This window comes from Mesoplodon mirus (assembly GCF_964341445.2).
Source record: "Mesoplodon mirus genome assembly, chromosome: 5".
In the NCBI taxonomy this organism is placed as follows: domain Eukaryota; kingdom Metazoa; phylum Chordata; class Mammalia; order Artiodactyla; family Ziphiidae; genus Mesoplodon; species Mesoplodon mirus.
In genome coordinates, this window is record NC_138980.1 from 100,422,600 (window position 1) to 100,437,526 (window position 14,927).

The following is a 14,927-nucleotide window of genomic DNA, read 5'->3' on the forward strand; positions in this document are numbered from 1 at the left end:
TGAGAAAACTGTCTTCAGAATGGGAGGGGAACATGTTGCAAAACATCTTGATTGTATCTTCTCCCACAGGAGAGCACTACAGTTGAGCTTACCATTTAAAGACTTTATTGAATTGTTCATACTGTCACACATTGTTGACATTCGATTTGCCTGATTGAAAAAAACCACCACCACCACTACAGCCTTGAAAGCAATAGCTATCTTACAGTCTCATGTAATACGAAAACAAACAAGAAAACATGATTTGATTTGAATCAACACAGTAAAAATACTCCATTAAACAAATATCTATTGGGTAATCAATCTGTCAAAAGCAGAAGATAGTATCAAGACGGTAACCTATAGGGAGCAAGAAGTTTTGACAAGCAGGGTTGTTAGAAATGATTTCTACCGAGGTCAGAAATAGGATTTCTGATTTTCTTTTTGCCTTGATTAGCTACCAGCTCGTTGCAGACTGCTAAAATATTCATTTCTGTGTCCTTGAATTTCCCAGTTCTGTCCCTTAAATTATGCTGAGATCCAGTAAGTGGCAGTCCAAACAGTCATGTAAAATAATTGCCAAAAGGGAATCATATTAACAAATGATAAGAGATCTTCCCAGGAACATAGAATAAAGCAGAGCACAGCATTTTAGGGCTGGAATACACTAATACCTGCACAGCAGCTTTGGTTTCCTTTTCCAGTAGAAAAACAGTGTATTTTGTTCAGACATCTTGTAATAACAAACCTTCCTTCATGAATCCATATGAAGAGAATTTATTCTTTCTCTCTTTGAATGTTTGCCAATTTTGGTAGCCAGTGTCTAGGATGTAAACTCCGTGAGAAAAAGTCTCTTCTCTGTATTAGGACCACTACAGTCCTAATACATAGGAAAACAACTGGGCACAAAGTAGATACTTAGTAAATGTTTGTGAATGAATTACTTCTGATATTAGGCTACAATGGATTATTAGAGACAAAGATGCTTGTTTCCTTGTTTTTATCAGATGTTTTTGTTCCCTAGCTGACCAAGGAGATGATCACATGCAAGAACATTTGGAGAGATTACCTAACCTTTTACTATCTTTGTCACTTTTTAATAAGAAACTTAATTTTTTAAACTAGATTTACCTCAGGATATCTGGAAGGAAATTTAATAAAATAATGGCAAATCTTTTTACAAACTCTGCAAAATATAAGGTACATTTATAATAATAATATCTCTCCAAAGATCAGGGACTCACCCCCCTGCCAGACCATCTGTCAGCGATGGCAAAGAAAGAGATTCCTCATCAAAGGGGAAGTGGACCAAGGTCCTTTCCCACTCAAAATGCAGTTGTTAAGAGTTCCTTTGAACTCTTGATTGTTTCTAATTTTATCCAAATTTTGCCTGCACTGGACATTTTTTTTAGTATGAACCTTTGAATATGAATCTAGAGGATGCAACCCTTCAAAGAAGAAATGTCCTTGATCTCCAACCTGGAGGGATATCTAAATATTTCTGAGAAATGAGAAGTGAAATATGAAAATATAAAAATACAAAAGAATGGTTGAAAAGAAGCTACAAAATATATTACTTTTTTTTTTTTTTTTTTTTTTTTTTTTGCGGTACGCGGGCCTCTCACTGTTGTGGCCTCTCCCGTTGCAGAGCACAGGCTCCAGACGCGCAGGCTCAGCGGCCATGGCTCACGGTCCCAGCCGCTCCGCAGCATGTGGGATCTTCCCGGACCGGGGCACGAACCCGTGTCCCCTGCATTGGCAGGCGGACTCTCAACCACTGCGCCACCAGGGAAGCCCTGTATTGCCATTTTTTAATGGAAGGGAATTCTATTAAATTGCAATTTTAAGGTGTGAATTTGCCTTGCCCTTATTAATAGATGAGTATTCTTATTTTATAATTACTTTTTTCCCAGAGACCTAATAATACCTTTTTCCCAGAGGCCTATTACTAATAATTCACTTCTGCAGCTCAGGCAGTTTATCATTATACTTTATTATGATTTATTCTTTATTATTTTAAGATATTCATTAACAAACAGGAAAAACTTGACTAATAAAGTATGCCAATCTAATCGTTGGGGGCAGATTAATTCTCCCAGTATAGCATTAATACTTCTCTCTGATGAAGTTTTCCTTAAATACAACCAAATACTCAATATTTTGAAGACTTTTGTTGTAATTCTTCATTGGATAACATTGTCAGCATTTAAAATAGGATTCTTCTGAGATCATTTAAGCCCTTCAAATGTTTTATTTCAGTTTTGTACTCTAGCATGATTCAGGCATGATTTTTTTTTTCTAAATAAAAAACAAGGTATAAATATACTGTAAAAGACAAAACACCTACCATGGCCACATCTCCCTTTATGGAAACTGCCCTTGCACAAAAGGAACAGTCTTGTAGAGACATGTTTTCTGCCTTGGAACCCTGCTCTTTCCTCATCTCTGAAGAGCAATAGCTCAAAGAGTTATGAGTTTCATCCTGTGAGATTCTCTCTTTCAGGAATTCAGCCTGGGAAAATGCTCTTGGAAAGTCTTGAGGTAGAGAAAAGTCAAGAGGGCCCAGGAGTTAGTCGAAGTTATGAACTTGTCAGCAAGCAAAAGCTTTGAGGAAGAAATACACACACACACACACACACACACACACACACACACACACACATACAGAAAAGATGGTATAAAGGTAGCAGAAGGAAAAGGGAGAAGACACATGGAAAAGCAGACTGAGAAACAGCTGGGCCACATTAATTAAAGATTATTAGACTAACGTAAAAATTCTTGAATTTTTACTGTGAAGTCTCTGGAACTCTCCACTTTCAATGCAGCATAACCTTATAGTTAAAATTTCGGCAAGGCCCAGCTGTTCCCAGTGTTTCTGAGAAGAAGTTCAGTTGTTCAGGATTTCCTGGGTTCCTGTAAGAGCTAAATGTATGGCTGAGTATTCTGTTTTCTTGTTTCCATGTGTATTATAGCCTTGTAATAAATGTTCCACTGTTTATGGATCTGAGTGCCTCAGACCTGTAAGGCTCAGCTGCCTTTTGGGAGTTGTGCTGCCTTGGAGTAGCAAGCACTGCCCCTTACTCATTATGTGACTCAGATGGGTTGTTAACCTCTCTGTGCCTCAGTTTCCTCCTCTCCAAAAAAGGAATATTAATTACAGGCTGATGTTAAGATTAAATTAGATGATACTTGTAAAGTACTTAGAATGTTTTTATTACCCCTGGCATGTAATAAATAAGCAATAAATACTAGCTGCATTTATAATCATATCTGTAGTATCTAAAGAATAACTCAAAAGAATGCCCTTTTTGTTTCCTCTTTAGTTCGTGAGCGAACCGTGAAACTAGTCAAAGGAACTGGCGATTATCCCTGGGGATTTCGAATTCAATACTCCAAACCAATTGTGGTAACTGAAGTGGATGCTAGTAAGTTATCTCACTATAGCAACTTTAATTCAGACAGGAACAACTATCTCAAGCCTCGCACAATATATTATACTAAATAGCCTCCAATATTATAGTCTTGTAAAACACATATATGCAATAGAAGCAATTTCTAAATCTCAGTCTATAAAAACTCATGATGATTGGCAAGTGCCTACATCATGATCAATTATTTTTTAAAAGACCATGTTTCCCTGATGGAATGGACGCCTCTGGTATACACAGGGCCACCCCACTAAAGAAGAGCCCTACCTGTACCTACGGAAACAGGGCTCAAGCTCTGGAGATAGAAGGGTCTTATGAGTAGGCAGCTGCCTATTTATTAGTATTTGATAGTTTCCAGAAGCAGTTCTGTTCCCCCTAAATTATTTCCTTTATGGCTCCTCAGATTTATTTCCTAACAAGCAAATTAGGAATTAGTAGATGCCTAATGAAAGATAGATCCTTTGCTCCCTGATCTGTTAGATATAAAGATAAGATAAATATACCCATACCTAGCATGGTGCATTAGGGGAGGCCTAATTAGGTTATCACAGAGGGATGCCCAAGGCCACTAGGGGTTTCACAGTCCCCATCTGGACTGAGTTTTCCAAGGTCAGAAACTGTATCCTATCCATTATTTTAATCCTCAATATTTTGTGCAGTGTCCCAAAGGCAACAAAGCAGATGCCCCCAAAAATGCCTGTGGAGTGACTACGAGAGCCCTAGGTACCTGAAGGCTGGGGCAGTGTGGATAGAGCGGAAGGGAGGTATACTGTCCAGGAAGATTACAACACTCTGGCTTGCCCTGGTACCCAGGTGCCGTTGTCACCCAGGGTCACATTTTGTTTTTCTTTGCTTATCAGCATTCGGATGTTTCCTCTGTGCACTCTCTGTGATTCCTTTGGGAATATGTTCTCCTATCTGTAAAGAAGTAGGTGACTACTCAACTCTGGGAAAGGCCAGAGGGGTGACAGCTGCAGCAGATGAAATTGTTGCCTTCAAGCCCAGCCTTTCACAGTCATAGGTGACATCTGTGGGTAGGAAACAGTGTGCACAGACAACCACCTATTTTTTATATGAATGGAGTATCTAGATAGAATGTGAGATATTCCTGGTGCAGCATGGAAGTTAAGTTTTACAGTTTTAGGACCCATCTTATGGAAACAACTTCTCACAGGTTATCACTTATGCCAGGTGATCAATGGCACAGATTCTGTATAATGTAGAGGCTTAGTCTCCTTTAAATGAAGCATAGGGGGAATGCCTAAGTACTTAGTAACCTAGATATCTATGTCACACTCACTGATGTTTGTAAGGAAAGAAATTTACTTACTTATATATAATATCAAAGTAGAAATTAAATTTACTTTAAATATAAAAGCCATGTGATGTTGCAGAGAGGAAAGACACTCACATTCACTGGATACCTAGTATAAGCAGGGCATTTTATATATGCGCTTCCATATAATCTATACAACAGAACTTGAAACTTGGTATTATTACTTCCATTTAACAGACAAATATATTAAGGCTCAAACTGGTTGAACAACTCACCTCAGGTTATATAGCTTTATCATGGCAACTCCAGGATTCATATCTCAGAATTTCTACCCCCTAGAACCAGAGTTTTTGCCCTATGACTTATATCAGTTAGGACTCTCTGTCTCAACTAGTAAGAAATTTGACTCAAAATAGAAGGGGACTGGTTGACTCAAAAAACTTGAAGGTTCTGAGATAGCACAGGTGTTAGATTTGTTTCATGGCTCAGTTACTTAATCAAAGGCATAACTTCTTTCAGCCCCTTGATCCAGACTTCCTTAGTGATACAAGCCTCTCATCTGGATTCAAAACCATCTCAGTAGTTCTAGTTTTCCCATCGCACATAAGAGTCATAAAGAGAGAGGAGACTCAGCTTGGTGCTCTGTGGTGACCTAGATGGATGAGATGGAGGGGGTAAGGGAGGTCCAAGGGGAGGAGATATATGTATACATATAGCTGATTCATTTCATTGTACAACAGAAACACAACACTGTAAAGCAACTATACCCCAATTTTTTAAAAAAAGAGATAGAGAGAGAGGGGACTGGCTTCAATCCTCAAATTTCCTCTTATTTCCATGTCCCTGGGGACCACTGTGAGCTGTTTCACTTAAGCCAAATGCAAGGGGAATGTCGTTGTCCTGGTTGAGCTTCTAGCAAACCAGGGTCCACCCTGGATCTACAGGTGGAATAATGCTTCTTTACATTTCCAAAAGTACCAATAATAATGGAAAAGAGATGGAGAAGATATGAGAAGGCCTCAAGGAACTCTACCACCTCTCAGCCTCAAATCATACTGACACAGTGACTGACACTCTGCACCCAATGAGTGATAAACAACAGTCACACAAACAAACGAAACATCACCTAGTGTACACAAACGTGGTGTTTTGTCTCTTCTTGATGTAATATTATTTCCACCTTATCCTGTTTTTTAAAAATCCTATTATTCTTATCAAAGAATTGCCTTTGAATTTTTCATGACTTGAGTTAACCTACTTTATTCTCAGCTGTTAAGAAAAATATTCAATACATTAAAAATCACACTAACTCTTCTTAGCTATACAGTTGAACTGACATTGCCCCAAATATCTGACCATCTATGAGCAGGATTCAGTCAGTGCACTACATAAAATAACTTTTTCTTAATACTTTCCATTAAGCTTACCTCGCAGACCTATTCTTTCCTGCTCTGGGTGAGTTCTGGGATGGATTCTAATTTTTTGTAGTCTCAGACAATAAGAGCATAATTGTTTTGTAACTAAAAGTTCAGGGTAGTCTAATAATCATAGAACTACAGGTAAGTCTAATGTAATAATCAAAATTTCTGAATTCTTTTCTAATCTTGAGTTTCCTCTCCCAGCTTGAGCCTCAGGCTTGCAAGAATGGATTATCTTCTTTACTAGTTCTCACCTCTATTTTCTGTTCATTAGAAATCCCACCTCTATACCTTCAAATGCACTTGAATTTTTACCTTTTTCTCCTTTTCTCCTTCTCCAATTGAAAGCCAATACTTCTACCTTCTCGTGACTTACAAAAATATTAGTAAATTAGGAACAGATGTAAATTTCTTTAAGGTAATAAAAGAAATTCCTTTTTCTCCATTTCTGTAGTCTGAGAAACAGACACCAATGCAAAAGCAGATGTGCAAAAGATTGGAGGAAATCACTATGACAGACAAAAGAGAGCATAAGTAGGCAGAAGAGCCTTTAGACAACAATGAAGGTGTGGCCCCTGTGAAAGGAGAGGGAGAAGGAAGCAGGATTGTGTAGGAAGAATCTCAAACTGCACTGTAGCTCTAAGAAATTCTGAGACAGCCCCAGAGTAAAAAGTGCCCATTAGACAAGTCCCACATTGGCCAGAAACGGCCTTGCTCCAGTACCCCCTCCAAATTCAGTCACTGGCTGGAAGTAGTGACTTAGTGGGAGGAATGTAGCCTTAGTGTGAGGCAGGATGACCAGAAAGTGTAGCAGTTGAAGGCTTTCACTCAATCATAATCCTCACAGTAGTTTCTCTTGAAGGTATATCTAGGCAGTGTAGACCTAAGAACTCTATGTAGAGTATGGGATATAAAGCCTCCAGGAAGGAAAAAAAAAAAAAAAAAGGCAAATTGAAAGAAATAATTCTCATAAAGATGTGCCAAATATTACTTTGAAAATACAGAAAGAAATTAAAAAACACTTAAATTAACGGCAGGAAAAGTGTGTATGGTTTGTAAATCTTAATGTTTAAAGATGTCAGTTCTTCCTTAAATTGACCTATAGATATAATCCTAATTAAAATTCTAGTAGAGTGGCTGTTTTTGTTTTCGCTTTTATTTTTCTTGGTAAAAAATTTTCAATTAGATTCTAAAATATTTATAGGAAAGCAAAGGGTCAAGTTATTAACTTTGACGTGAATGAATTTCAATTAAAGTTTAATCAGCTAATCAAATATACAAGTGACTATTAAGCAGATAATTCTCTTAATGATTGGGGAAGGGGGGTGGTTTACCCAAATGTTGGTGGGACTTGGGGGTGGTAAGGGTGAACCCCAGATGAATGAGGAGAGAGTAGAAGAGGAACATGGTGATAGAACTCAGGCAAAAAAACATAAACATTACAAATTTTGTCCACGGTCAACCTTACTCTGTCTCTTAGTGCCCTTCAAATTAACAAGAACAAAAACCAATTATGGCTTTAATTATTTCTATATAGACAAAAACAGTCAACTTTTTATCATCAAGTGGCTTCTGATTTCTTACAATGTTTTAAAGGACATCTGGCTTTAAGAAAATAGATGTTCATTCATGCGGAATGTGTTCACGATGTTCCTCATCTTTCCACTCCACTTAACTCCTCTCCCCCTTCCTCCTTGCTCCATTTTCTCTCTCCTCTGTCCTCTTTCCCTTCTCCCTACTCTCCTCTTTATACCTCTGATTTTGCAAGATTAGCCTTAAACAAAGAAATAAAATAATTCATAAGAAAAATAAAAATGACTGCCCTTTCAAATTCAAACATAAGTTTAGCACATTTTTGCAAAATATCAAAAACCTTGACATACTTTTCATGCCTACCTTCTAGATAAAATAACTAAATGCAGTTTAATAAAATGTTATGATTTCTTTAATGTCTGATACCTGTCCGACTGAGACAGTTAACTGTATCTCATTCATTCAGATGTGAAACAAATCAAAATATTTGCATTGTAAATGATGTTGTATTTAGGAGGCCCTGAGGTTTTGTAATAGGAAAAGCTGAAGCATCTCTACTGTAGCAAAAATGGTACAATACACAGTTAACCTAGGATTTTATTCAACATCAGAAAGTGCTGCCTTGGCAGGGATTCATGTATGCTGAGTCTACTTCTCTTTTTTTAAAATGTATTCCTCAATGCTGAAAAGCAACCCCTGAAATCCACTGTCTAGTCAAATCTACTAAATGAAGGGTTGAGGGACTTTAAAATTACATGTACTTTAGCATTTCTGAGAATCTCGTTCACACCACAAAACATTGTTCTGGATGCACCAGAGAGGCTTAATTACACACTGACGATAAAAAGATAAAGCAGGAAGACCTGTAGGTGCGATAGAATTATTATCCTTAAGTATACAGAGAGGGAGCTTGCTCGTAGCTTACATAACTAATTGCCCACACCCAGCTGTCATTTGCATGAACATTTTCTATGAAAGCCTAAATGCTTGTGAGATCTGTTGGCATAAACAAAAGAAACAGATGTTCCAACTTTGATACAAAGCAAACTTGAAAAGAAAACTATACATTTAGGGATGGGCAGACCCATAGAGGAAATTATGGACAGGGCCATCTTCCTGGAAGCTCTAGAATTAAAAATGCTACTGTTATAGTAAAATTTTTTAAAATGAAAAGGACAAGCCTGTTTTTTAATTTTAAGGTTTTCAGATTCTGCACTATATGTAAATATGCATGAAAGGATGAAGTAGCTCGGCATTTAACTCTTTATAATAAATACAGAAATATGTAGTCAGGTATCCTATTGGGGAAACAAACTTAGAAAAGCATGGTTTTGTTTTCTTACCACCTTGATCATTCCTTTGCAATGTAGGATGTATACTTCCATCTGCTCCCAAGAGCAGCCTCAAGTAGGGCAACTGTCTATGTGGTATATTACAGAGTCACCTTGAAATACCTCCCTCCCCTAAGAAATCCTAATGCCACAAACTGTCACCATAGTTAGCAGATAAAGGGAAAATTTGTAAGTTGCATTCAGATTAGAGGAACACAGTCAATACCCTCTATAATTAAAGCCAAAAGCAATCAAATAAACTATCAAGAAGCATTACACTATAGAAGTAATTCCTCGACAAACAAGAATAATTTTCACTCATAACTCAATAATACAAAGATAAATAACACAGTTTTTAAATGAGCAAAGGATTTGAATAGATATTTCTCCAAAGAAGATAAACAAATAGCCAATAAGCACATAAAAAATTCCACATCAATAGCCAATAAGCACAAAAAAAATTCCACATCAGTAGTCATCAAGGAAAGCAAATGAAAACCACTCCATACCCACTAGGATGGCTATAATCAGAAAGTCAAAAATAACAAATATTGGCAAGAAAGTGGAGAAATTCAGAACACTTATACAATGGTGATGAGAATGTAAAATGGTATAGCCACTTTGGAAAACAGTCTGACCATTCCTCAAAACGTTAAATAAACATAGAGTTACCATTTGACCCAACAATTTCACTCCTAGGTATATACCTAAGACAAATGAAAACATAAGTCCACAAAAAAATTTGTACACAAATTCTCATAGCAGTATTATTCATCAAAAAAATGGAAAACAACACAAATTATCATCCACTGATGAATGGATAAACAAAATGTGCTATATCTTTACAATAAAATATTCATTCAGCAATTGAAAAGAATGCAGTGCATACTACAATGTGGATGACTCGAAAATATTTTGCTGAGTGAATGACACTGAACACAAAAGACCACATATTATATTATTTCACTTATACAAAATGTCCACAATAGGCAAGTCCATAGAGACATAAAATAGATTAGTGGTTGCCTAGAGCTGAGACACTGGGGGAAAGAGAGAGTGACTACTCTTGGTTACTTAGTTTTTTCCTGGGGTAACAAAAATATTCTAAAATTATATTGTGATGATGGTTGCACAACTCTGTGAATATACTAAAAAACATTTAATTATACACTTTAAATGGGTGAAATTATACGGTATGTTAGTTTTGACTCAATAAAGGTATTAAAAAAACAAATTATTTCCATACTGCTGGATTCTTTAAGTCATAAATTGTTGTTTAAAGCAAAGTTTACTTGGGAGAGGAGATCTGTTATCAAACACTCATACCTTTGATTATATAGTAGTTTATGACTTCATCTATTCAATCATTTAGCATATACTGATCAGCACAAATAGCTCAGAAGTTTGTCTTTCACTTCCATCATACTCCTTAAAATTCTTTAGTTACCATTTACTTTTCTTACTCCAGATTTAATCACTTTTCCTCCATCTTTGTTCTTCTTGACTTTGTGAATAGAAAAGGATTTAGAATACCATTATTATGGTTACTTCTGTGGTATCACTGTAGAACTGTTGACCATTTTCTCCATCTTGAAATTCTTCCTTTGCCTTCACTGATCTTATACTCTTGCTTCCATGCTCTCTAGGACCTATCTGCTCCTTTATGTTCCTCTTTGGCTACCCATTTCCTCTCTGTCCTTAAAGGGAATCATGATTATTCTTCAAGATTTTGTCCTCAGTGCTCTGTACTTCTCTCCTTACGTTTATCCCTTTGGCTATAAATTCTGAATCCATTTCTCAGGCCAACTTCATATCCTAGGTTTCAAAGATATTTTTATACCTGGCCCAATGAACATTTTCAGTTTTTCTCTTCCATGGTTATCTCAGTATATTTAGCCAACCTTTTTAATACCCCTACCATGTGCCAGAGATTATACTAGCCATGGGAAATACCTAAATAAATAAATAAGAAATTTTACTTGCTCATGAGATGCTTATAGTCTATTAGGGGCAGAAAGGCATCGGCCCCTACTCATGCAAATGAGTGCAATGAGGTATTTTAGGTCCTATGACAGCATTTTATACCTTCTATTCATTTCCAGTTCCTGCTTCCAGAGCCTGTATGGCAGGCCTGTATTGATTTTGATAATAATATCTTTGCTGAGATGCTTAACTTAATCTCTCCCTATTCTAAATTAATCTTCTGAAAACCACTGTATTGCCATAGGATCTTGAAGTCATCTGCATCTGGCAGGCAGATGGGTAAAGAATAGGAAGAGTGGTCCATGGGATGTTTTTATGCGCCAGGCCTGAATGTGGTATACATCACTTCTATCCCATTTCAACGGCTAGAACTCAATCATATTGCCAAACTGCAAGAGAGTCGGAGAAAAGCTGTCCAAATGTGAGCCCAGATAGAGGAGAAATTTGGTTTGTGAACACCCAGCAGTCTTTCTCACCCTGCCTTCCTCATTACTCTCCACTATAGAGAATCTACTTATTCATCAAGGTCCAACCAAACTCCACTTCTCTGGAAAGCATTTCTTAGCCACTCCAAATGGGAGTGAGAATTCCCTTTTCTGAAGTTTCACAATACCTATTATCTTTGTGTTTTTACACTTGCTGCTCAGAGTATTGCACTATTTCTTTCTGATTATGCATGTCTTTTCTTCTCCAATAGAATTCTAATCTCCTTGAAGGTATAATTTTTAGGTCATTCATTCATTCAACATGTATTCATTGGAAGACTACTGTATAAAGACATAATATTTAGTAGCATATGGAATACAAAAATTGATAAGTTGTTTCTGGATCTATATCATCATTTTAGAATTTGATTCAGAAAGCACTGCCATAATCAAGGTCTTTAAAGCAATGGAGGAAATTTTTTCAAATGATCAGCCATACCATGGACTTTAATTCACCACAAGGATAATATTATGCAAATGAATGGATATATCAAATATTACTCTTCACTTAACCTTCCTACATTGATTGACCATTTCCTATCCAAGCAGAGATCTTCCCTACTATTATAAACAGACTTAGACAAACTAGTCATTACTAAAAATATTCAAAGTCATGTTACCTCACCAAATGAGTCATGCTTTAAGATTAAAAGTATTTGAGGAGGTTTATGACATTCTAGATAATGACAGCCTAATATTGCTACGTAATTACTCTGCAAGTCCATAAACACTCACCCAGCACTAAGATCTAAGAAAGAGGAAATGGGTTTAAACTGAAGTAAAAGAAAAAACAGATTTAAACTGTTGCAGAAAGAATCTTGTTCAAATATATGGGAGACCTTATTTAAAATGAATTAACCTTGAAATGATTTATTATATCCTTTTTTACCCCTAGAGAATATTAGGTATGTTACAGTAAATGCAGATGCCCAAAAACCGAGGGATAAAATAAATAGCCTCTGGAGAGGTCCTCCCCACCTTCCAAAACTTAAATCTTAAGCCCTAAGGCTATTTTTGGTTTCCTTTCTGAGATGGCTTAGAAAGGAGCCTATACAATGAAAAGTAAAAGCAGCTCTTTATTTCTTTTTTCTCTGACTACTCCAAGATCTGTTTTTGCCAAAACTTCTTAAGTATTTCAATTACTTGTTCCCTCAACAATACTGCTGAGAAGTTCTGCCCCCCACCTCCCTTTTTATAGATGAAGATATTGAGGTTAAGTGATTTTCTCAGGGTTACAAAGAGACCTAGCAGCAATGAAGGAATGAGAACTAGCAGTTCAACCTTCTGGTAGATGAATAGATTGAGCTTCTGAGCAGCCTTGCTATTATACTGCAAAGAGGCCATGCAGATGCCTGGATGAATGTGCAAAGAAACCATGTCCTGGAAATGAAAGGAGGCTCCAAGGACAGTATTTTCCTTCTTATTAATGACATCGGCAATTGTCTAAAGTTTGAAAGAAAGGCCCTTTACAGAAAGAGCCTTTTAAAAAGGGGACAAACAACAGGGCAATCAATTTGGGACCCCTCCTCAATGAGACCCTTGTTGTCTGTCTACTTACAGACAGTGCTGCTGAGGAAGCTGGGCTCCAGATTGGAGATGTGGTGCTGGCTGTCAATGGCACTGAGGTCACCAGTGTGGAGCATGCAGAAGCTGTGCACCTTGCAAGGAAAGGTAGGTGGTCTACAGAGTCCAGGGTTGATGTGAAGAAGCAGAGAGCTGAAATACAGCAGGGAATGCGAACATGAGGAGGAGGCAACCACAGAATGGGTATAACTTCACTTCTCTCCTGAGGCTACCATTAATGCCTTGTCATCAACATGATTTCTCATAGGAATTAAATCACATTTCTGCCCCTTGTTCCTTCTGTATTGATGGCCAGCCACAAAAGTGAAACCAGAAAGTGGCAGTAAGCAAAATGTGCTCTATTTATTACCAATATATTTCCTTAAACTCCTTGCCATGAAAGTCATTACAAGAATTCATTTAGTATGTCTCTTTTCCCCTTCCTCCCTTCCTTCGCCTCTCCCTCTCATTCTTGCATCCTCCTTCCTTCCTCCCTTCCTTTCTTCCTTCCTTTATTCTTTTCTTTCTTTCCATCAGTTTTTAGAATTAAGAGCGTCAGTGTTTTAATGTTATAAAACAAAGAGAAGGACATAAAGAAATCACAAACCTAAAGCTTCTACAGCTTTTCCTAGGGCCACTTGAGGCCTGCCCTTATAGCAATCTGACACAGATGGGACCACCAAGAGAACAACGATAACACATGCCCTGTAACCTTGTATCCACTCACATTAAAATACTGGAAAGGTTAATACCACCCTCCTCTCTGCAAAACAAAGTTACTTTCTTTGGCATTATGTTACAAATCCTCATCTCCCCAGAGAAAACAGCTGTTAATTGCTGTGTTCCATCATGGGATTATTTGGTGAGGTGTCCTATTCCTGGCTTCCCAAAGGCTGCATGCATACCTCTGTGGTCCTGAAATATATTATCAGGCAATGAGGGATTAAAATGTGTGCATTTGGGATAGGCCACATGTGCCATAAGTATAACCTGCTGAACAGTATGTATTGCTCACTATTTCTCAGGATGCCATCATGCTTGTGGGTTAGCAACAGCAAGAGACATCTCTAGTGCAGACCAGCACAAGAAAATCACTAACAAATGTTGTGTCCTGATAAGCATTCTGGAGCTTCTGAGGTAGAATTTAGCTTAGTATTTGGCTGCTTGTCATGTACTTGGTGCACCAGGAATCCAAGGACACTGTCAGCAGGTGCAGCAACTACTTATAAGTCCTACATAAATATTTATCCTTATGCAGTACAGATTAAAAATTGAGATAATATGGTAATGATTATACTAATGAATTGGTAGTATCCCATTCAATGAGGGAATACTACCCCTTGCTACTGGATCTAGCTGTTCCTAGGTTCTTTCTCACAAATTAATTTTCCAATTGTTGAGTTAAATAAAATCTAATTTTAGTAATATTTCCACTCTTAGTACTTCTTTTATTTTTCCCCAAGAAGCTTAATGTTCTTTATAGCATTGAAGCATTCAGCCTCCGTTAATGGAAGATAGAAGACAGCTCTAAAACTTGAATGGAGGGTTTTTGGATTTCTAAAAGATGATGAACTGACACTGATACTGGGAGAAGAGCTAAATTCAGCACCCTAGCTTGTGCTGTCCCTGGCAGTTATCTGTAGGATGGTTTTATATGCTGTTATTCTCTGAGTTCCACCACTCCTTCTTTGCCAGCGTGGACATCCTATCCCAAGACCCTGACCCTCAGGGAACCTCCCCGTGTCTTTGTCAATCCTTCTCAAACCCAACAGTAGAGAAGCAGCAGAAGCAGAAAGCCTCAGAAGCAGAAAGGTGAATTATAGATCTGAGATGTTAAAGTAAGGACAGTAAGAGACTTTTAGGGAAACAAGGCCATTTGGTACCTGTGTGTGTTTGGAGGGGTGGGAACTACAGCCAATAGCTAAAGAGAA

General features: G+C 37.5%; 1 protein-coding gene across 1 annotated transcript in view; it reads left to right on the forward strand.

The window, feature by feature from the left end:
• LOC309805387 (uncharacterized protein) overlaps window positions 1–14,927 on the forward strand; it is a gene marked incomplete at both ends in the record, with an annotated part of 111,545 nt that overhangs the window by 35,454 nt on the left and 61,164 nt on the right. Inside the window, 2 exons of the mRNA XM_082623304.1 lie at window positions 3,303–3,404; window positions 12,994–13,104. Of these exons, the coding sequence (XP_082479430.1) occupies window positions 3,303–3,404; window positions 12,994–13,104 (213 nt within the window). The remainder of the gene's footprint in view (window positions 1–3,302; window positions 3,405–12,993; window positions 13,105–14,927) is intronic.